Source organism: Phyllostomus discolor, chromosome 8 (genome assembly GCF_004126475.2).
Source record: "Phyllostomus discolor isolate MPI-MPIP mPhyDis1 chromosome 8, mPhyDis1.pri.v3, whole genome shotgun sequence".
In the NCBI taxonomy this organism is placed as follows: Eukaryota; Metazoa; Chordata; class Mammalia; order Chiroptera; family Phyllostomidae; genus Phyllostomus; species Phyllostomus discolor.
This window is the reverse complement of record NC_040910.2, coordinates 110,808,181-110,829,648: the sequence shown is the minus strand read 5'-3', so window position 1 is coordinate 110,829,648 and position 21,468 is coordinate 110,808,181. Positions and strand designations below refer to the sequence as shown.

At 66.9% G+C, this 21,468-nt stretch overlaps 2 protein-coding genes across 11 annotated transcripts in view; one reads left to right on the top strand and one right to left on the bottom strand.

Annotated features, from left to right (window-relative positions):
- The first annotated feature begins 561 nt into the window (after positions 1–561).
- CASKIN2 (CASK interacting protein 2) lies at positions 562–14,159 on the top strand. Of its 5 annotated transcripts, none has more exons than XM_036034123.1 (20): positions 562–699; positions 1,806–2,305; positions 6,194–6,245; positions 6,776–6,873; positions 7,235–7,380; positions 7,488–7,583; positions 7,672–7,802; positions 7,994–8,102; positions 8,416–8,524; positions 8,766–8,860; positions 9,320–9,584; positions 9,709–9,830; positions 9,923–9,983; positions 10,106–10,197; positions 10,379–10,489; positions 10,584–10,685; positions 10,796–10,934; positions 11,044–12,519; positions 12,613–12,835; positions 13,279–14,159. In XM_036034123.1, the coding sequence occupies exons 2-20, from the start codon at positions 2,212–2,214 to the stop codon at positions 13,358–13,360; spliced, it is 3,603 nt and encodes a 1,200-aa protein (XP_035890016.1). In that variant the 5' UTR covers positions 562–699; positions 1,806–2,211; the 3' UTR covers positions 13,361–14,159. The 5 variants fall into 5 exon arrangements, with proteins under 5 accessions (XP_035890016.1, XP_035890014.1, XP_035890015.1 ...); XM_036034121.1 differs by having other exon boundaries at positions 13,270–14,159; XM_036034122.1 differs by having other exon boundaries at positions 597–615; positions 13,270–14,159.
- A 144-nt stretch (positions 14,160–14,303) lies between these two features.
- TMEM94 (transmembrane protein 94) overlaps positions 14,304–21,468 on the bottom strand; it is a 31,236-nt gene continuing 24,071 nt past the window's right edge. For 2 of the 6 annotated variants that reach the window (XM_028520006.2, XM_036034117.1), the window contains exons 15-32: positions 21,134–21,449; positions 20,646–20,819; positions 20,154–20,256; positions 19,834–20,051; positions 18,912–19,093; positions 18,652–18,802; positions 18,290–18,402; positions 18,081–18,180; positions 17,738–17,846; positions 17,356–17,545; positions 17,053–17,130; positions 16,696–16,781; positions 16,385–16,466; positions 15,972–16,120; positions 15,783–15,877; positions 15,580–15,673; positions 15,219–15,389; positions 14,304–15,036 (exon numbers count right to left, since the gene is read on the bottom strand). In XM_028520006.2, the coding sequence (XP_028375807.1) occupies positions 14,964–15,036; positions 15,219–15,389; positions 15,580–15,673; positions 15,783–15,877; positions 15,972–16,120; positions 16,385–16,466; positions 16,696–16,781; positions 17,053–17,130; positions 17,356–17,545; positions 17,738–17,846; positions 18,081–18,180; positions 18,290–18,402; positions 18,652–18,802; positions 18,912–19,093; positions 19,834–20,051; positions 20,154–20,256; positions 20,646–20,819; positions 21,134–21,449 (2,484 nt within the window). In that variant the 3' untranslated portion in view covers positions 14,304–14,963. The remainder of the gene's footprint in view (positions 15,037–15,218; positions 15,390–15,579; positions 15,674–15,782; positions 15,878–15,971; positions 16,121–16,384; positions 16,467–16,695; positions 16,782–17,052; positions 17,131–17,355; positions 17,546–17,737; positions 17,847–18,080; positions 18,181–18,289; positions 18,403–18,651; positions 18,803–18,911; positions 19,094–19,833; positions 20,052–20,153; positions 20,257–20,645; positions 20,820–21,133; positions 21,450–21,468) is intronic. The other 4 variants (XM_028520009.2, XM_036034119.1, XM_036034118.1 and 1 more) reach the window with 3 other exon arrangements.

Here is a 21,468-nt window from a genome sequence, read left to right as displayed (position 1 = left end):
CAGGAGGCGCTGTCCGGCACACGGTGGTGCTGAAGCGCCAATCCCGGTCCGTCATTAGCACCTCCTCGAGGCTGGGGTCCACGCCGCCGCCACCGTGGACCGCTCCGATGCCGTCCGCTAGATGGCACCATTGTCCCGATCAGTCGGTGTTTCGGGGCCTCGGACGCGGTCGGAGGTCGCTGCAGGAGTCCCGAGAGGGGCGAGGAGTTAAAGAAAAAGGGGTGCTTCCCAAGTGGGGTATCCGGGTGTCGGTTTCCAGACTCTTTTGCACTAAGTCTTCTCTCCCACTCACTCGCAAACCCTTCGGCCTAAACTCTGGAGACCCAAGTACTCCCGGCTCCGCAAGTGGAACGCAGGGGACCCGAGCTCCCGCCCCCCAACACCCCGCGCTTCACCTGCACGCATGCGCATACCGGCCAGCGTCTCCAGTCCGCCGGGAGCGATGGGGGTGGGGCCTGGCGCGGATGGGGGCGGGGCCACAGGCCCTGACTGACAGGCCGACTGCGCGGCCGGGACGGTCCCTCCGCTCCCGATCCGGCGGGAGGGAGGGGGGAGGGGCGGGATTTCCTGCGGGAGGCGCCGAGCCGGCCTTGGAAAAGGAGGAGGAGAAAGGAGGTAAGGGGGGCAGTGGAAGCCACGGTCTACAGTGCCAGGGACCGCGCAGGGCCAACCGGACCCCCAGCGGGACGGCTGGGAAAGGTGAGACTGCGGAGCCTGAGCTGGGGGTCAGCACCCTTGAAGGCAGGCACAAACTAACTTTTCCTGCGGGATCCGAGGGCGCCTCCGTGTCTTTGCTCCTTCCGTCCTCCTTCGCGCCCCCTTATTCCGAGCTCCCGCATCAGTCCCTCCGGCGCTTGGCCCAATCGGGTCCTCCCGCCGCTTTGTTCCCCTGGTCGGCACAGGCTGGGTTGGGGTTGGGGGTTTGCGCGGCCCTGGGCGGGCATTCCGGGGGGCGGGGGAGCCAGCCCGACCCCAGGCACTGCCAGGGGCGCCCTCCCCCAATGTCGGCCGCGGGCCATGAGAGGGAGTGCCATCTGGGCTGGGCTTGGGACGTTTCGGGAGTTAGGGGTCCCCAGCCAGAGCCCCAGGCCTGCCCGGGTCTCATGCCCCAGGATTCGGGCAACAAGTTCGTGATCACTGAGGAACTGAGGTAGGCTTTTCAGCTTTGAAGTTGGGGCTCTGGGCCTCAGCTTCGAGCTGGCAGGGCCAAGCAGCCCCCTTTGCCAGCGGTGCCCCAGCTCTTGTCTCCGTTCTCCGCCCAGCTGCTTGTGCATCCTGCACGAGGGGTGAGGACAGGTCAGCAACAGGTGCTGTGAAGCCTCCCTGTCCAGCAGGCAGCCCTCTGCCAGAAATGAGGGGCCGTGAGCTCCTCACTCCTCTCTCTAAATTCATAAAGAGCCCTGAGGAGTCTGGGGGCAGCCACCTTCCACGGGGAGTGACCCCCTCCTGTCTGGCTGTGCCTAAACCTTCCAGGCCCCGCCTCCTGGCCCGCCAGTTGTCCGTGGGTGTCAGCCCCTTGGGCTGCGGAGAACAGGCTGCTGCCCAGCCTGCCCCAGGTGGCGGTGCTGCCAGGTGCCCTGAGGCCTCAGTGACTCAGCCTCCCCTCCCAGAATGCCACCCCTCCCCCTCCAAATATTCCTCATGCTTGGTGGATCCCTTCCCGCTTTGAGTGGCTCAGCTCCTCCCTTGGCTCAGAAGCCAAGCCGGGGTTTGGGGGCTTCTGTCCTGGAGGCTCTTTCCTGCTCTGCGTCTGGGACCAATGCAGGCTCTGGCCTAGCTCAGCAGAGGCACTGCCCCTTTTCCAGACCCCCACGACCTGCCCACCGCTGCCGCACGAGGCCCCAGGGAATGCTGGCTGCTCTCTGGGTGGGCACTGGTGCTCCGGAGCCAGCCAGGAAGATTGGCGCGCCCAGCCCCAGCCCCAGCCCAGGGCTGTCAGAAGCTGCAAGCTGATATCTGTCCAGATTTCCGAGCAGCCTCCACCCCCTCAGAGATCTGCTTTCCTGTTTGTGGCGGCAGCTCACGGAGCACCTTGTTGGAATACCTGTCAGCACCTAACGAGAAACCTACTGCCTGAGACACCAGACGCGTTCCCCCAGGACGCCTGGCCCTCCCAAGGGCCAAGGCATGGCCCCCTGACGCCTTGGCTTAGAGCAGCTTTTGTGCCTCTCTCCGGGACTTCCGAGCCCAGAACCCAGCCCAGGGACCAGGATGGGTCGTGAACAGGACCTGATTCTTGCCGTCAAAAACGGAGATGTGACCGGCGTGCAAAAGCTGGTGGCTAAAGTCAAGGCTGCAAAGACAAGTGAGTACTTGATGGGGTGACCGTCGGCTGAGACCCTCCCCTGAGGTCTCCAGTCTCAGACAGAAGACTGTGGGGTCGCCGTGATCGGGGGGCCTGGGGCGGGAGAACCGTCTTGTTCTGTACAAGGAGTGCCTCCGTGTGGGAGGGCCAGAGAGGAAGTCGGGTCCCCTGTGCTGTGCGTCTTGCACAAATCACTTCAGCTCTCTGGGGCTCGGCTTCCTCACCAGTAGAGTAAGAGGGTTGAAGTGCGTTCATTCACATTTTTTGAGTGCCTATTATGTGTCAGCCAGGCTGTGTTTGTTCTAAAGCGCTGGGTCTGGGCAGTGAATGAAGCAAACCGGAATTCCTGCCCTCATGGGGTTTTCCTCTAGCAGGTGGTTTTCAGATTGTTCTCCAGGGCCACGGGGTCGCTGACAATGAGCTGGGAAAGACCAACAGACAGCTCCCCCCCACTCCCACCCCCCACCCCCACCTCTTCAACCAGGTCCTCTCTGCATTTACGCCTTGGTTGAATGGGGACGTCTGTAAGATGGCTCTAAAAAGAGTTCTGCTGCCTGAGACAAAGTCCAGCACCATCTAATCACTCGCTAAAGCCCCTTCCCCGCTGACATATCCCCCTGTGTACCTTGGCAGGGCAGAGCCAAAGCTAATTTTCTGGGGTCTCTAGTGTGGACAGGGTTATTGGGGCTCTGTGCACAGGTGGCCACCCCTGAGCCCCGTCTCCTGGCAACCTCTCTGGGAGACCCCAGGAGAGAAGACCTCCGGGCTGCGGGGCAAGCTTTCCAGGCCATCCTACAAGGACACGGACTTGTCCCCTTGAGTCCCTGGAGCAGCAGGGGCCGGAGGTGGCTGTCCTCACCACACTGGGGCTAGGGGGTGCGGGTGCTGGGGTCTAGCCCCAAGACACACCGAGGCTACTTGAAAACATCTAATTACCCCCGCCCACACCTGCTAGTGAGGGTGCCCGCAGGAAGGGTTTTAGGGGCCTCAGGAACCAGAGGCTGCCACTTGCTCACCAGGGTGGGGAGATGGAGCTGTGGGGGTGCGTCTGTGCCCTGGGGAAGTGGACTCAGGGGAGCCCGATGGGGGCAAGGTGCTAGAGAAGTTCCCGGAGGCCCAGCAGTGGGAGCCTCTCACCCTTCTGCCCTCACCTCTGTGTTGGTTTTGGCGACCTGCCCAGTGGGGCCTTGGCTGCGCTGCCGTTGGCCTCACCGCCCCGGGGCCTCAAAGTGAGGTCCTAAGGAGGACAGTCGGGTGGGGTCTGGTGGCGGGTGGTGGGAACCTCACAGCTGGGCTCCCAGGCCCCACAAGGGTGCCCTGTGCTCACAGGGACATGTCTGCGGGCGAAGCAGCCCCTTCCCCGAGCCCCCAAAGAGCCTTGTGCAGAGTGGGCACGGGCACAGAGTGACGGGGTCCCGGGACCCCTCGTGAGGCCCTGGCACTGTGCCTGCTTTCCCAGTCGTCTGAGACGCCGGGCAGGCCAGTAACAAAAAGGACATCACAAGGGGGTATTTGCAGACCCTGTAGTTGATGAACCATTGTGACCCCCTTCATTCCCTATCGCTGCATCCACTTTGCAGATAAGGGAGCTGACACTCGGAGAGCCCAAGGTCACACGGCCACTGTGTGGTGGCTCCGAGGCGAGCCGGGCCCTCCTGCCTGCACTCCCCCACTCGGCTGCTGCTCATCGGAAACTCCCTAGGACTGTCCAGACAGGGCAGGCTCCCTGGGCTTCTCCCCCCAGAGTTAGAGTCAGCACAGGGAGCCTGGGACTCCGCAGGTTAGACCGTTCTCCGGGCGGCTCCGCAGCGGTTCTCAAAAGGCAGGCTGGGAGCTCCTGCTCCAGGCCACAGAGAGGCCAAGGAAACCGCCAGAAGGGAGGTGTCAGGGCCCCCTCCCCTTTTTTTCCGGGGGCTGCTTTCTAGTGGGCCAAAGAGAAGGACTCCCTCAGTTCCCCCGTTGAACGTCTGGTCACTGGGGGCCGGCGCTCCCTGCCCACCCAGGTCCTCCTCGGGGGCCAGGTGGCTGGGAGGAGAGGGGCACAGCCCTAGCCTTGCCCCTGGCCCTCCTCCTTCCTCCCCCCACTGCCTCTTCTGAGCTGTCTCCTTCTCTGGCCAGAGGAAATGGGAGTGGGCTGGGGGTGGCCCACTGAGCTCACATCCTGAGCCTAAATCAGGAGGGACCCTTCCAGCCCCAGGGCCCGGCCGGGAAAGGAGGTGGTGCTGCAGGGGAAGCGCCTGGAGCCAGGCCAGGCCCGGGACCCTCCACCCTCCCACCGAGGTCCCAGGGCAGTCAGCGAGCCTCTCCCCCACCGCCTTTCCGGCCATTGTTCTGGGAAGAACAGAGCCACCCAGCCCGGCCCGGGCCCTGTTCCTGTCTCTCTCCTGTCACATTGTCTCGCCACTCCCCGGAGAGGAGAGGCTGCACCTCACCGCCACGCTGCTGCGGCAGCGCCGGCCCAGGCCGTCCGGGCTGGCAGCAGGTGGAGGGACTTTCTGCGTCTCTTCCCTGCTGACCTCGTCATCTTCACCGAGGCTCAGACAGGGACCACGGCCAGGCACTTCCTGCTCCCAGAGTCCCTGTTCTTTCCGCTGCCCCGAGTGGTTGTGTGTGACAAGGACTTTTCAAGGGGGTCAGAGGAAGACCGGGAGGCCTGCAATTCTTCCCAGTGGCCCCCAACCTCCCCATCTCTCAGTCACTCCTGGGCTCCGTGTTTACGTCTTCAGCAGGGGCATGACTCCGCTCGGCCCTAGAAGTAGCTGTCCCCACCCTCCCCGTCCCACGCTCATCATTGCGGGGTGGGTCCCTCCCTGCTGGAACGAGGCCCTGTCTTGCTGGGGTATTCGGGGGGCCCACCAGGGCCCGGGGGCAGGCCTGAACCGGCACGCTTGGCACCCCGCCGGCCGGGGTTGGGCCGGGCCTCCTCCTTGCCTGCAGGGGTGGGTTCCAGCAGGAGGGGGGAGCAGCCTGTGACAGGCATCCCCCGCCCCCACAACGCTTATGGGGGGCCACCCCTTCCCGTGCCCTGGCTCCCACGTGGAACACACCTGTGTGCATGCGGTCCCTGGGGGGTGGTGAGAGCCTCTGGCTCCTCTTGCCCCCACCCAGCAGAGAGGGTCCTGCCTGGGGCCTGCGGATGCAGGGCCAGAGGCCAGTGTGGGGGGGACAGTACCAGCTTTTGCTGGAGGACCGCGTCTTGGCAACAGGGAGCGCTCAGTGGTGACGGCTTCCACCTTTTGCATGCTGACCAAGGTCCGTAGCCTTGGGAGCAGGTTCTGTGACCGTCCCATTGTGCAGATGAAGACACGGAGCCTGAGCGATTAAGTGACTGGCCCCAGATCACACGGCTAGTACGTGGCAGAGCTGGGGCGTAACTTGGGTCTGGTCTGACTCCACCTTCCCCACCGTGCTCCATCCAGGGATGCTGCGGGGCTGGGCGCTGCGGCCCTCGAGGCCAGCCCTGGCGTCTGCCTCTGGTCCCCCTCTCCTCTCTCTCCCAGCCCCCTCAGCCCAGCGGGACAATGAGGCCCGTTCCTTGGCCCGTTCAGGCAGGAATGCTAACCATGCGCTCGTGGGCCTGTCTATTGAGGGCATGGCATGCCAGTCCCCCCTCCCCGCCCCCTTGGCTCTATAAACACGCTGGGCTGGGGGCCCAGGGACGCTAGGCCACCGCCGCAGCAGCTCCCTGCGCTCGGCGCCCTCACGCCGATGGGCCAGGGTGGGGAGCCATCGGGACAGGACGGGAGAGGGCCATGGGGCAGGTGCTTTCCTGCACACCAGGAGGTCAGCGGGGTTTGTGGGGTGGGTGGGGCAGGAGCGTGGGGTTAGGGGGGCGGCCGAGGGCGGGCCACGCTGGGGCGCGCTGATGCCTCCTGCTCTGGCCCCCAGAGCTCCTGGGCTCCACGAAGAGGCTCAACGTCAACTACCAGGATGCAGACGGGTAAGTGCGCCCCGTCCCTCCTGAGAGCTGTGGGGCGGGGGAGGGAGGAGGGCCTGGGGCCCAGAGCCCCTTCGCCTCGCAGCCCGGGCCCTTGGAGCATGTTTGCTGAGCGCTCTGGGCCCTGCCTGTGTAGAACGGGAGAGGGGGGTGGTCCTGCCCCTGAGGGAGGGGAGGGGCCCTGTTGCCTCTCGGAGGGGCCTCTTTGGGTCAGATTCCTGCCGGGCCCCCCTTTCTCCCTCGAGGATAGGAGCCCTCGGGCTCCTGCTCCCACGGCCCCCTCCCCTGGGCCGGCTGCAGGGGGAGGCCAGACAAACAGGCCTCTCAGCCCAGACACTGAGCCCTTTCATGCTGGAGCCCGGCTGCTCCGCGCTCCCACGGCAGGGCTGGCGGCCGGGGGGTGGGGGGGCCCAGTGGGCAAGTAACCCAGCCCTGCCAGCCAGACCCCGGGATGGGTCTGGTGTGGAAGACAAGGATTTGGGGGGCAGGGAGCCGCACACGGACGCCCCTACCACGTATCCTCTCCGCACCAGATTCTCTGCTCTTCACCATGCCGCCTTGGGGGGCAGCCTGGAGCTCATCGCCTTGCTGCTGGAGGCTCAGGCCACCGTGGACATCAAGGACAGCAATGGTGAGGCGCCAGGGCGCCCCCTACCCAGACCCCGGGGTTGGCAGGGCTGGTAGATGTTGGCACGGCTCCTCTGGGCTTGCAGGTGCTACACCTCTTTAACCCTCGTAGCCTCTGGGGTGTGGATGGTTCTGACTTCCCAGCTCCCAGATGAGGAGGTTGAGGTTACATCGTTGTCACGAGGTCACCAGCTCACCCACGGTGGGCAAGGTGGGATTCTGGCTTCAGCTTCATGCCTGATCCACCCCACATGAAGCCAGCCTCGCTTCCACTGGGTCTGTCTCCCAGCCAGGGTGGCTCCGGACCCTGCTCGGACCCTACCCTGCCCCGGGACCTCCCTCAGAACCCCCTTCCCCTCCTGCAGGCATGCGCCCGCTGCACTACGCAGCCTGGCAGGGCCGGCTGGAGCCGGTGAGGCTGCTGCTGCGGGCCTCTGCGGCTGTCAACGTCGCCTCCCTGGACGGGCAGATCCCGCTGCACCTGGCTGCCCAGTATGGGCACTACGAAGTGGTACGTGAGCTTACCTGCCCGCCCACAGGGGCACGGGGGCAGGGGCCGGGCTGGCACGGGGGGCTGGCCAGGCCAGAGGCCTCACTCGGCTCCCCGCTCACCCCCAGTCAGAAATGCTCCTCCAGCATCAGTCCAACCCCTGCCTGGTCAACAAAGCCAAGAAGACGCCCCTGGACCTGGCCTGCGAGTTTGGGCGGCTCAAGGTGAGGCCCGCAGCCCTGGTGGGGGCTGGGTCCTGGGCATCCGTGGGGGTCTCCAGAGAAGGCTTCACTTGGGTGCCCATTACTGCAGGTGGCCCAGCTGCTGCTGAACAGCCACTTATGCGTGGCCCTGCTGGAGGGTGAGGCCAAGGACCCGTGTGACCCCAACTACACCACGCCCTTGCACTTGGCTGCCAAGAACGGCCACAGAGAGGTCATCAGGTACCCAGCCGCCATCCCCACCTTCGTTTCCTCATCCCCTTCCTGTGGGACCGGCAGTGTCCCCTCCGTGCCCTGCCCTGCCGCCCTCTTCACCCTTGCTCTGGATCCCGCTCCCTTGCCCGCAGCAGTTGGCTTCCTCTCCTGCCCCCGCTCCCCCCCACACACCCCTGGGACCGCCCTCCCCTCCGCAGGCAGCTCCTGAGAGCCGGAATCGAGATCAACCGCCAGACCAAGACGGGCACGGCGCTGCACGAGGCCGCGCTGTACGGCAAGACCGAGGTGGTGCGGCTGCTCCTGGAGGTGGGCGTGGGCGCCTGGCCGTCTCCGCGGGGGCACACAGACCCCGCTGGCGCCGGGCCCAAGGCCCGCTGGGAAGGGCTGTTCCCTACCAACGCTGCGTTTTGCATGTGCAGTGGCCGAGCAGCTAGACCTGGTTCAAGCCCCAGTCCTGCCTCATATTAGCTCAGGGACCTTGAGCTCGTCCTTGACCCTGTCTCTGAGCTTCCCATCTGTAAAATCTTAAAATAGTGCCTGTCTCCTGGGTAGTGGAGAGGGTTGGGGGAAATGACAAGCGAAGTGCTTAGTGCGTGCTCCCTCCGCACTGCGTCCCCAGGGCGGGGTGGACGTGAACATCCGGAACACGTACAACCAGACGGCGCTGGACATTGTGAATCAGTTCACCACCTCCCAGGCCAGCCGCGAGATCAAGCAGCTGCTGCGGGGTGCGTGTGTGGGGGAAGAGACCCCCTCCAGGGCCCCCCCCCCACTCCGGGCACACCTGGGAGCGGGGCAGGAGTGGGCGTCACAGGAATGGGGTGTCCTGGGCCCAGGGCTGGTCGGGGGGGGGGTGCTTGGGGATAAGGAGGCAGGGACCTGGGGGAGGGCGATGGAGGGGACGTAAGGGGTAGGGAGACATCCTTAGGTGTCATCCTAAGATGACACCTGTCCTCTGCCTTCTCTCAGAGGCCTCAGGGATCCTGAAGGTTCGCGCGCTCAAGGACTTCTGGAACCTTCACGACCCCACTGCCCTCAATGTCCGGGCAGGGGACGTCATCACGGTGAGGACCCGGGGCAGGTGGTCCTTGGTGAACACAGGTGGTCACCGTCACTTGCCTAGGTACCCACGGCGGGTGAGGCTTTGTGCCGAGATCTCTGTACGCACTGTGTCATTGGTTCCCTCCCGCTCCAGGGAAGGGGGCCGTCACCTTTCCTTTTTTAGAGGTGACAGAATTGAGGGTTAAGAGAGATTCGTGTGACTTCCCAAGGCCACAGAGCCAACACGCAGTGGAGTTGGGATTTAAACCCAGGCTGGCTCCAGGACTGTTTGCACGCTCTGGAGGCACATGGAGGACTGGGCCGGGTGCTGACGGCAGGGGCAGAACTGTGGGTGACGTGGGCACCGGAGACCAGCTTCTCGGGGGCAGGCGAAGAGCTGGGCCGCAGCTGCAAGGCGCAGCCGTGCCCTGGCTGGGTCCGGGAAGTAACCATGTGCCTCCCCTGCCCCCCGTCTGCCCCAGGTGCTTGAGCAGCACCCCGATGGCCGCTGGAAGGGGCACATCCACGAGAGCCAGAGGGGCACGGACCGCGTGGGCTACTTCCCCCCTGGCATCGTCGAAGTGGTCAGCAAGCGGGCGGGCCCCCTCACATCCCGCCTCCCCTCCGTGCCCGCCCCCCTGCGTCCAAACTTCTCCCGGACTCCGCAGCTGCCCCCTGCTGACGACCCCCTGCACCCCCTCACCTATAGCCAGCTCCCACGAGTGGGCCTGAGCCCAGACAGCCCAGGTAGGTCCTCCTGGCGGGCAGCCCTGGGCACCAGGGCGGACGTGTGGCTCTGGTGGGCCGCCTGCCAGTCGGCTGTTGGTGAGGCCGACTGGGGCGCCGCCCCCCTTTGCTCCTGCCCCCGCAGCAGGTGACAGGAACAGTGTGGGCAGTGAGGGCAGCGCGGGCAGCGTCCGCAGTGCCGGCAGCGGGCAGAGTTCCGAGGGCACCAACGGCCATGGCACCGGGCTCCTTATTGAGAATGCCCAGGTAGGGGGGAGGGGTGTTGCCACGGGGGAGGCCCACCCGCCTGCTGCCCGAGCTCCGAACACTGAGTCCGCCCCCTCCCTCCCTGTCCCCAGCCGCTGACGTCCACCGGAGAGGACCGGGTGCTGCCGGGACTGCACCCCCCGTCCCTGGCAGGTGGGCAGGGTACCCGGGACTCGGGGGGGCGGGGGGGGTAGCAGAGGTGCAGGTGGGGAGGCCGAGGGCTTGGCCCCCCTGCGTCCTGCCACTTCTGATTCCGTTCCTCTCCTTCCTTGAAGACAACCTGAGCCACCGCCCTCTGGCCAACTGTCGCTCCGGGGAGCAGCTCTTCACCCAGGACGTGAGGCCGGAGCAGCTGCTGGAGGGGAAGGTGCAGCCTCCTCTGGGGACCGGGCTGCGGGCCCAGGGTGGGGTCAGGTGGGCTTCAGGGTGGACTGGAGTCCCTGCTCGGGCCAGGCCCCAGGGGTGTCTGGGGCGGACGGCTGGGCCCCAGCCTTGGCCCCTCCTCCGTCTGGGCCCCGGTGACTCCGCCCCGCCCCGCCCCGCCCCAGGATGCACAGGCCATCTATAACTGGCTGAGTGAGTTCCAGCTGGAGGGCTACACGGCCCACTTCCTGCAAGCCGGCTACGACGTGCCCACCATCAGTCGCATGACACCCGAGGTAGGTACCCACCCCCACCCCCCAGCGGAGACGGCGGTGGTGGGGATGCCCGTGGGCAGAGGAGAGGGGCTGATGGCACTGTTCTGGGTGGTAGGACCTGACGGCCATCGGGGTGACCAAACCCGGGCACAGGAAGAAGATCGCCTCGGAGATCGCCCAGCTCAGCATCGCCGAGTGGCTGCCCAGCTACATCCCGGTGAGTGGACGGCTGGCTGGGGCTCCCGCCTCCGCTGGGGCTTCTGGGTGCCCTCCTGGCCTGAGAGCCGGCTCTGACCGGCGGCGGTGGCGGCGGCGGGGCTCTTCCAGGCGGACCTGCTGGAGTGGCTGTGCGCGCTGGGGCTGCCGCAGTACCACAAGCAGCTGGTGAGCAGCGGCTACGACTCCATGGGGCTGGTGGCCGACCTCACCTGGGAGGAGCTGCAGGAGATCGGCGTCAATAAGCTGGGTGAGCGCCAGGGGCCCCCAAGGGTCCAGCATCCAGGCCCAGGACAGAGAATGGGGTCTGAGAGAGACCCGGGTGGCTAGCTCACCCCGCCCCTGTGTCCACCCCACAGGACACCAGAAGAAGCTCATGCTGGGGGTGAAGCGCCTGGCAGAGCTCCGGCGGGGCCTGCTGCAGGGGGAGGCCCCAGGCGAGGGCAGCCGCCGCCTGGCCAGGGGCCCGGAGCTAATGGCCATCGAAGGGCTGGAGAACGGGGACGGGCCTGCCGTGGCTGGCCCTCGCCTCCTCACCTTCCAGGGCGGCGAGCTGAGCCCAGAGCTACAGGCAGCCATGGCAGGGGGCGGCCCTGAGCCGCTCCCCCTGCCCCCGGCCCGTTCCCCCAGCCAGGAGAGCATCGGGGCACGCTCTCGGGGGTCCGGTCACTCACAGGAACAGTCTGCCCCCCAGCCCAATGGCGGAGATGCCGGCACCCCACAGGAGCGGAACCTTCCAGAAGGCACAGAGCGGCCCCCTAAGCTTTGTTCCCCACTTCCTGGCCAAGGGCCTCCCCCTTACGTTTTCATGTACCCCCAGGGCTCACCCTCCAGCCCGGCCCCGGGGCCGCCCCCAGGCGCACCCCGGGCCTTCTCGTACTTGGCTGGCCCGCCCGCTGCCCCCCCGGACCCGCCTCGGCCCAAGCGCCGGTCCCACAGCCTGAGCCGCCCTGGCCCGACGGAGGGGGAAGCAGAGGCCGAGGCTGAGGGGCCGGCGGGCAGCGCCCTGGGCAGCTATGCCACCCTCACGCGGCGACCGGGACGCAGCGCCCTCACCCGGGCCGGCCCCAGCCAGACCCCCACTCGGGGGGCTCCCCGCAGCCAGTCCTTCGCCCTCCGGGCCAGGCGCAAGGGCCCTCCGCCCCCTCCCCCAAAGCGCCTCAGCTCTGTCTCCGGCCCCACCCCGGACCCACCTGCCCTGGATGGAGGCCCAGGGCCCAGAGAGGGGCCCACGGGGCCCCGAAGGCGAACGCTAAGTGAACCGGCCGGGCCATCGGAGCCACCCAGCCCACCCGCCCCGGCGGGCCCCGCGTCAGACACGGAGGATGAGGAGGACCCGGGACCTGAGGGGACACCCCCGTCTCGGGGAAGCTCAGGGGAGGGGCTCCCGTTCGCGGAGGAGGGCAACCTGACCATCAAACAGCGGCCGAAGCCTGCCGGCCCCACGCCCCGGGAGACTCCGGTGCCCGCCGGCCTCGAGTTCAACCTCACCGAGTCAGACACTGTAAAGCGGAGGCCCCGGTGCCGGGAGAGAGAGCCGCTGCAGACGGCGCTTCTGGCCTTTGGGGTGGCCAACGCCATGCCCGGCCCTGCGGTCCCCGTGCCCTCCCAGACCCCCACCGAGTCCCCCGTGGCTTCTCCCAGCCCTCCTCAGCCTGACCCTAACAGCCTTCCAACGCAAGGAGCCCCGGCCCCTCTTTTTCCCAGTCCCCCGACCCAGCCTCCCACGCCCCCCTGCCCCGGGCCGGCTCCGGAAAACTCAGCGGTCAGTCGGCGGCACGGGGAGCCGGAGCCCCCAGCGCCCCCTGCTGCCCTCATCAAGATGCCCGGAGCAGGTATGAGGCGGGGCCTGTGGGGACCAGGCAGCGTTTGCACGGCCTGTGTCCTCCCTGGTCGAGCCACAAAAGCCAACCTTTTTGTCTCTGCAGGAACAGCGCCCAAGCCTGTGTCTGTGGCCTGCACCCAGCTGGCATTTTCCGGCCCTAAGCTGCCTCCCCGACTTGGCCCCCGCCCCGTGCCGCCTCCGAGACCGGAGAGCACGGGGCCTGCGGGCTCGGGCCGGGCCCAGCAGAGACTGGAGCAGACCAGCTCGTCCCTGGCAGCCGCGCTGCGGGCGGCCGAGAGGAGCATCGGTGCCGAGGAGCGCGAGGGGTGAGGGGCGCTGGGCGCTGAGCAGGGAGGGGAAGAAGGTGGTGGCATAGGAACAGCCCCTCCCGTGTCCTCTTTCGGGGGTCCTGGGATGGTTGGGGAAGCACAGGTAGATCCTCAGGCTGGGGGCCCCCTGCTGGAACCGGAGAAACCTAGGTTTTGCGGTCACCTAGATCTGACCTGCAGGGAATCCAGTGGCTGCCACTTAGAGGCACGTGGTTTGGGCAAGTCACCCACCCCGTAGAGCCCCAGGGTGCTCACGTGTGCGGCAGGGACCGTACCTCCCAGCGACTCTGGAGGCCGTGAGAACTAAGATCCTTGGGAAGCGCTTGGCACCCACCAGGCACGCAGTCACAGCGCCCTTGCCTGGGGCCGGCGGGGTGATCTGACTTCTGGCTGACCTGACGCTGCCCCCCTCCCCCGCCCCCACTCCACAGCCCCCCCAGCACCTCCACCAAGCACATTCTGGACGACATCAGCACCATGTTCGACGCCCTGGCGGACCAGCTGGATGCCATGCTGGACTGAGCCGGACCATTCTCCGCAGCCTTCGCCGCGCCCACGGGGACCTCCAGCACCCACTGCCTTTGCCCCGGGACGAAAGGAACTCCTGCCCCGTCAGGGCCCCTCCTGCTGCTCTAAGCCAGTGGCTGTCAGCACTGCGGTCCCAGGGAGGCCGTGGCAATTGCCCACTCCCACGGGGGTCCGAGGGGACTCGTCAGAACCCGACATCTGAGCGAAAGCCCCTCCAGTGTGTAACCTGAACGGGGGCCCTGGTAAGAGCTCCATCCCCAGGGAGAAGCAGGTGGTGCCGCACCTCTGGGGTGCTGTCTCTGCCTCCCCCCCAGTGTCTCCAGTTCCTGTGCCAAGGACCCCTCGCCACCTGCTGTGCCGTTCCGGGGCTGAGGCCGGAGGCGGCCACGTGTCCGGCAAGGTCCCCATGGGTGTACGTAGGACATGTAAATAAGCCCTGGGGGCCTGCCTGGCGGTGGTGGCAGCGCCCAGGCCAGACACTGGGCCCTCCCCTGCCTGCCCTCCGGGAGGCAGGGCTGGTGGGGGTGGGGGCAGTGGAATGAACAGACCCCCAACGTCCAGACTTTTTCAATTGTAAATATTTTTTAAGCAGAGAGAAATGCATATATTTTAAATGGAATTTATTCTATCTATAACTGCCTGAGAAGATGCAGGGGGGAGGGGCTTCGGACCACAGGAAGAGCACCCGCCGCCTGCCCCAGGGCTGGAGGCCTGGCTCGGTCGGCCGGGCCCGGGTTCTGTAACCATTCACCTCTCGCCCCAACTAACACCAATGAAGTGTCATTCCATGTGACCGGCCTGTGTGTGTGGATGTGCGCCCCGGACCCCGAGCCGGACCCCCGGGCTCCCGTCGAGGTTGGGAGGAGGAGGAGAAGGAGGAGGGAGGCTCGGGCCCTCTCTCCTTCCCTTAGCGGCTGCCTCATGGACCAGCCACAGGTTTTTGTTAAGCAATTTATAAGTTTTAATACAAACCAGACTACATTCACTCCTCAAAGGCTCATTTCCAGTAAAAAATATACACCAGTAAAAACACTCTCACAGGAGAATTACGGGGTGGGGGCCGCGTCCCCGAGACCTACTCTTATGGCCAGCTCGAAGGCAGGCGCAGGAAGGGGGTCCAGGGCGAGGCTCCCCCACAGAGCGAGGGAGGGGAGGTCCTCAGCCACCTCCGGGCCCCAGGAAGACAGGCTAAGGGGCGCAGAGAGGATGCGACATCACCCCGGCCGGCGATGTTGAGGCCCCGGCCCCACGGTTCACAGCCTTGTCCGGAGACCCCAGAGCAGAGGTCCCTGGGTTACAGGTGGCCCGGAAGGGGGGCTGGGAGCCCACCACTAAGCACATGAGGCCGTACATTCGAGGTGCCCAGGGAGGAGCCCGGGCTGCGTGACAAGGCCGTGCTTGCTGGCCCCTCCACGGTGGCCCCGGGGGGCAGGGCACCAGCGGGCCTCACCCCGGCCCCGGGCCTCCAGAGCCACAGGGCGTGAGGGCAATCCCTGGATCGTTCATGATGACGCTGATTCCCCAGACTCAAGCGGGTCTGGCGTTAGCCCCAGGGGCCGGGGCCACTGTGGCCACCGTGGCCACCGTGGTCGGTGGCTCAGAAGGGAGAGTTCATGCCCAGCTTGGTTTCAAACTGCAGCTTCTGTCGCTTCTGGTAGCGGACCCGGACCCTGGTGGGGCAGGAGAGGGAAGTCCGGGTCAGCGCGGATGCCCTGGTCGGGCGTGGGTGGGGGGCGCGGGTCGGGGGACACGGGTGGGGGGCGCCAGAAGGCAGGAGAACGGTGTCCAGGCAGCGGCACCACCTTAGGGAACATGCCGGGGCCCAGAGGGGGGCGCCCTGCTGGGGACTCACCGAATCTCATGCAGCTTCACGATCTCGTTGGTGACCACCACAAGGACCAGGGACAGGCAGCCCAGGAGCCACGTCAGCAGAGGGACGTCCTCCAGGCCAAAGTGCACGTGGCTCTCCCTGTGCGTCCACAGCCGCAGGTCAACTGCCGTCTGGACCACCTGCCCCAGCAGCCTGCCGGGGGGCGGAGGGGGACAGGGTCGGCAGCCCCACGTCAGCCTGGGTCTTCTTGCTCCCTTCCCTGCCTTGTTCAGCGCCGCCAGCTCAAGAAGGGCACCTTCAACCCCTGGCTCGGCCCCCTCCAATCACAGCCCTGCCATAGCCTAGCCCCGCCCCCCCAGCCCTCCAGCCCGGCCACACTCACACCACAGGCACCGTCAGGGACCACCAGAGGTTTGTCAGGGGGCTCTTCCTCCACAGCGGCTTGGTCCGATGCACGTGGGTGATGGAAATGAAAACTGCAGAGAACAGGGTCAGCGGGGGTGGTCAGACTTGCCAGGGGCTGGGGCCCGGTCCCCAGGGCAGCCCCACCGGCCACCGCCGCCGCCCCCTCCAGAAGCCCCTCACCGGTGTGCAGGACGATCAGGGCGGCGGCGAGCTTCTGCGCCGGCAGCAGGCCGTTGGCGAAGTCGCCGAACCAGGCGGGGGCTGTGTCAGCGTGGCTGCCAGAGCAAGGCGTGGGCTCAGCCCCATCTGGGAACCTCCCCAGGGGAAGTGGAGCGGGGGTGAGGGGAGGGGGCCGCGGGCGGGACCCACCTGGGCAGCATGATGGAGGAGCAGTTGGTGAGGTTGCGGGCCCGGGAGCTGTCACAGAAGCTCTGCAGCGTGAAGCCGAAGCAGACGAGGCAGGAGCTGATGGTGAGGCTGAACTTGAGCAAGAAGCAGAGCAGGAAGTAGTGCTGGGTCTGGGGGGGTCAGGGGGATGGAGGCCGTGACTCCAGAGGTGCCACAGCCCCCGAGGCACGTGGGCCCAGTGGGCTCTTCAGTCAACGGGCAGGCCCGGGTGGAGCTGGCGGAGGCGGGGTAGAGCTGCTCACCCGGCGAGGCTCCTCCCCAGCTGACACTGACATGGAAGCCCCATCCTGACCGCCCCCTTCCGCGAGGACCAGCCCCTTTCCCACTCACATTCCCCGGGCAAGGCCCGGGCTCACCGGCTCTGCTTCGCTCACCTTCTTGGGAATGGACTGGAGGTTCTTCCCTGTTGCCATCGACATGATGGAGCTGTGGGGGGGCTTCCCCAGCAGAGAGATGCTGAAAAGCAGAGACCGGATGAAGGGCAGCCACCGTGGCCTTCTGCCTCTCAATCCCCACGTAGGAATCTTGGGATTTGGGAGCGAGGGCGCGGTTGGTGGGCAGGAGGGCTAAGACAAGGGGGCGTCTCCTCCGGGGGGGGGGGTCCCTGAACCTGGGCTCCTGGGGGTGCGCGAGGTGACATCCCAGCCCCGCCTGCCTGGGCGCAGAGGGGTAGTCAGCTGCTCACCTGAGCAGGGGGTAGCAAAAGCAGGACAGCCACAGGATGTCGGTGGTGCTGAGCAGCGGTGGCAGCTGCACTAGGCAGGAGAGGAACTGGACCAGGGGGAGGGCCCAGAAAGCACGGTCAGACTCGGACAAGGAGGATGCTGGGAGCCCCAGGGCTGCCTCGCCCCGTGCCCGGGCAGACACTCGCATCTCCGCCCAGAGGAGCCGGGGCTGGTGGGCACACTGTTCTGCTCGTGGGGCCGTCTCCAAAAAAGCCCAGGGGTTCGGAGAGGCTCTGGGGGCTCCTGGGACTCTGAGCTGGCCCTTGAGCAAAGCAGCGGGCAGGGAGGGGGACGACACCTGCCGCCGGCTGGCTCACCTGGATGACCACGAGAGACAGCTGGCACTGCAGCAGGAAGAGGAAGCACTTGCGGATGCCGTAGGTGGCGTGCCGAGCCTAGGGGCCGGGAGGGACAGGCTGTAGCCTCTCTCAGGCCCCGGAGCCGACGAGCCTCAGCCAAGAGCCCGGAGCCCTGCCGCAAACCCACCTACCTGGGAGACCTTCGCCTGGAGGCGAGCTGGCCCTTGGCAGCCCAAGGGGGGGCTCCCGTGTCACGACACCCCCGCCCCAAGCAGGCCCACCCCCCCAAGACCCCCTCCCGCCGCCAGCCCGAGCCCCCACCTGCTCGATGAGGCGGATGATGCTGATGGTCTCCTCCTGGCGGAAGGTCAGCGAGCAGGGCAGGCTGTTGAGGTGGCCCGAGAGCCGCAGCGGGGAGAGGCCGTCCGGGGCCTGGGCCATGCTGGTGCTGGTGGCGTAGCCGAAGGTCTCCCAGGAGCAGCGGGACGGGTACAGGGGGTCCAGGGCGATGCTGCGTGGTACAAGGGGGATGGGCTCCCATTGGCTGCCCTCTGCGAAGACCCCGTCTCCCACGGGACTGGGCAAGCACCCGATGCCTCTTCTCCCCACCGTGCCCAGGCCCCTCGGTCCCCTCAACCAGGGCGAGATCAGCCACAACCTACACCCCAGCCCGAGGCAAGCCCCGGCCCGGGGCCCCCCTGACCTGATGTCGCTCTGGAGGAACAGGCAGCTATTCCGCAGGTTGGCAGAGCTGCCCAGGCAGCAGGTCACCTCCCCGTACTCCTGCATGATCTTGATCATCTCGCACATGGCTGAGGGGAGGGGCAGAGTCGGGGCGCCGTGTCAGGCAGTCAAGGCCATGGGAGGTGGCGGGAAGCCAGCTCCCCTTTGCGACCGTGCTGCCTGATCACACGGCACCTCGGACTCCCCAGAACGGGCATGCCCGGGGCTGCAGCCCACCAGACCCCTCAGCTCCTTCCAGCCTGGGCTCCTCTGCCCCCTGCACGGGAAACCAACACCCCCCCAGGGGCCCACAGGACGCTCACTCTCGGGGGTGCAGTCGGTGAAGAGGGGCACCAGCAGGGGCACGTTGTCGATGTGCTGCAGGTGGGGCCGCACCTGGTGGATGCCCCGAGGCAGCTTGGCCTGCGGGAAGCACAGACACTGCTGGCCCCGGGGTCCAAGGGAAGGGTCCCCTGCCCGGACCTGCCACGTGCCCCCTCCAGGGGTGCGGAGCACAGGCCCGCCGCCTTACCCGGTTGCAGTCCTCCAGGAAGCTGGGGAGGTCGCTGTCGGTGGGCTGGAAGCTGATGAGGTCCGAGTGCCCCTCCTCCTCCAGCAGGAGCCCTTCTGGGTCATCACGGGACACTGTGGGGACGGGAGCCCGTCCCTCAGCTGGGGGCCAGCCTCCTAAGGGCCTCTGCTTGCCCTTTTATGGCAGGGGACTCCCTGCCTACATGTCCTCCCCACCCCTATTGGCTGCCGTTACTGCGGGGAGGTTGCAGCCACTTTCCACGGGAATGTGAGTGTCCAGAGGGCTCCAGGGGGCACTTTCTAGTACAGCTGCAAGGGGGGGCCCACCCCACCTCAAACCCCCACCTCGTCCGCACCACAAACCTTTGCTCTCACCCTGATTCAAGTCATCGTGCAGGGAGCCGGCGTGGCTGGGGCTGGAGGGCGGGATCTCCGAGCCGGGCATGTCGCCATTGGGCGTGAGGGAGATGTGGCAGTTCCAGCCCGTCTCCAGGCCCATCTTCTCTGCGAACACCTGCATGAGGCACCCGGCTGTGAGCAGACGGGCCCCAGAGCCCGTGCGTGGGGACGAGGATCAGTGGCAGCAGAGCAGGGCAGCGGCAGGCGGGGAGGCCTCTCCCCACCTTGCTTTTGAGCTCGTCCTCCAGAGAGAAGTAGACGAAGCGAATGCAGGCGTTGACCAGCCCGTCGATGAGGCGCACGACGTCCAGCCGGGCCTGGTACTGGGAGGACACCATGCCCATGAAGATCTGGCCGCTCAGGGCCTGCACGCAGTCTTCCTTCTCCAGCACCTCCCCGATCCCTTCTTCGGGGGGGGGGGCACACGGCACAAGGACCAGCCGAGACGCGGCCGGGTCAGGACACCCAGGAACCAGCAGATTCCGGGAGGCAGCCCAGGGCCGCGCACGCACCGATGCCACGCCCACATCCACAAGGGGCACGCAGGCCACAGCGGACCACGCACACACAGAGCGGGACACACGGCGGAGCCAACAGACACGGGAGAGAAGACAATGAAAGGCACTCATCAGTCCGGTGACAACCCCACGGAGTAGCCACTACAGCCCAGCCCTGCCCCGGGCGAGGGGGCTGGCCCCACCCTTGGCGACCGCTTCAGTTCACGGTCTCTTGGGTCTTACGTAAAACCCGGTGTTGGGCGGGGTGGGGAGTCGGGGGTGGGGGGCAGTAGAGCGCTGGGTCCTTCTGTGCCAGCAGGGTCCGTGACCCGGCCTCCTGTCTGACTCGAGTAGGCTAAGGCTCCGTAACTGCTGCTGCTGTGTCACTTTCAAAGAAAGCGACTTTCCATGCGTCATCCCACTGGAGGTGCATGGAAACCGGAAACCGGGAGGAGGGGGGCAGAGGCAGCACCAGCTTATGCATGAGAACAGGAGCGGCTTGCCGTGTCACCAGACAGTGCATGCCACCATGGTGCTCCAGGTCCAGGGCTGTGCCCACTGTGCCCGCTGTGCCCTCTGCTGGGATCGCCCCACGGCCCTCGGGGAGCCCTCCCGCTCCGGCCCCCACCGGGGCGGCTGTGCACGGTACCGTCAGAGCTCCAGCTGTTGCGGCGGGTGCTCAGCTTGATGGGCACGGTGCTGGGCAGCTCGCACACGGTGAAGATGCTGCTCTGGCCGGGCGCCTGCACCAGCTCGATGCACTTGCCATTGAGCTGCGAGGACAGCGTGCAGCTCATGGGCTTATAGGCGAAGGCGGAGCAGTAACCAGACAGGCAGGCTCGCTGGTAGAAGTCCAGCACTTTCTTTCTGCCGGGGAGGAGGGGCGGACGTGAGGCCAGCGGTCCTGCGACGCCCCAGGCCCATGAGCCGGGAAGGCCGATGGCCCGGGCCGGAGGCTGCCTCACCCACCTGTCGGAACCCGAAAGGGGGTAGATGTCGGCTCCGTCCCAGAAGTCTGTGCAGGCCTCCAAGACCACGTCCGCCGTGCCGTGGGACAGCATCTGCTCTGTGCCTGGGGGCCGCGGGTGAGGCCAGGCCGTGAGTGCCCGAGCCACCCCCGCCCCCTCTGACCTCACGGGCAACCCACTGCCGACCTCGGGAACGGTGCCGGGGAGCCCCCGGGGGCGCAGGGGACTGTCCGCCCTCACGGCAGCACAGCCGGCCTGCGCAGGATGCCCCGGGCGTGCCGTGCGGGCACCGAGCTGCCCGAGCCACAGACGGTCCCACCCTCGGTGACCGCCGCCATCCCAGCCCTGGTCCCCCCACCCGATCCCTGCCGTGTTGGGGGTCTTTGGGAGCGGCCTAGTGCCCCTCTGCCCGGCATTCCTAAGAGGGACGAGGAGCCCTGCCCCGAGCTCCCGGAAGGTGTGGCCTGATGTGGGCCAAGCCCGGGAGACTCACTGGTGGTGGTGTCCTTGATGAAGAGGCTGATCATGTGGCTGAGCGGGGGCCGCCGCTTGGTGACGCAGGATAGCCTCCCCAGGGAGCTCTCCTTCACCATCTCGGCGCTGGGGAGGCGGTAGAGCGCCAGGTGGTTCTCCTGCTTGAAGAGCTCCTTGGCCCCGGGGGTGAAGCCTGCCGGAGAGGGCAGCACTCACAGCCTGGGGCAGGGGGCCCGTACCCAGCACCCAGCACCCCTCCCGGCGGCACGGAGCGAAAGCCACGCTGGCCTGGCTCCTGCCGCCTCTGCAAGCCACAGCCACAGCCACAGCGACTTCCCGGGTTAGCAAGCACCGCCCAACAGCACTGCCCGGCTGAAGGAGACACCCAGAAGCTAAAAGGGTTCCCGGTGACCTCGACCGACGCCACGCCCGGGGCTGGTCTGTTTGGAGCCGGTGGCCCGGCCTCTGCCAAGCGCCCAGCCGCCGGCCCCGCTGGGGGCCGCGTACCGATGAGGCGGGCGAGCTCGCAGAGGCCCCAGGGCACGTGGACGGGCAGCACGGCGCTGTGGCTCTCCTGCAGGGCGATGTTGCGCAGGTGGTCGGAGAAGCGGCACAGGCGCTCGGTGACGCCGGCGTTGCACAGGTTCAGCAGCACGTTGAGGCCCAGGGGCTTGAGGGAGGTGAGGTGAAGCTGCCAGTTGGAGTCGTCGAACTGGATGCAGGGAGGGTTCTGCTGGTCCTGCGACAGGCTCAGCATCTCCAGGTGGTAGTCGCACACGAAGTCCTCGGCTTCGTAGGGCTCGCCCTCCAGCCCGGGCTGGCCCTGGGGGGGGGGGGACGCG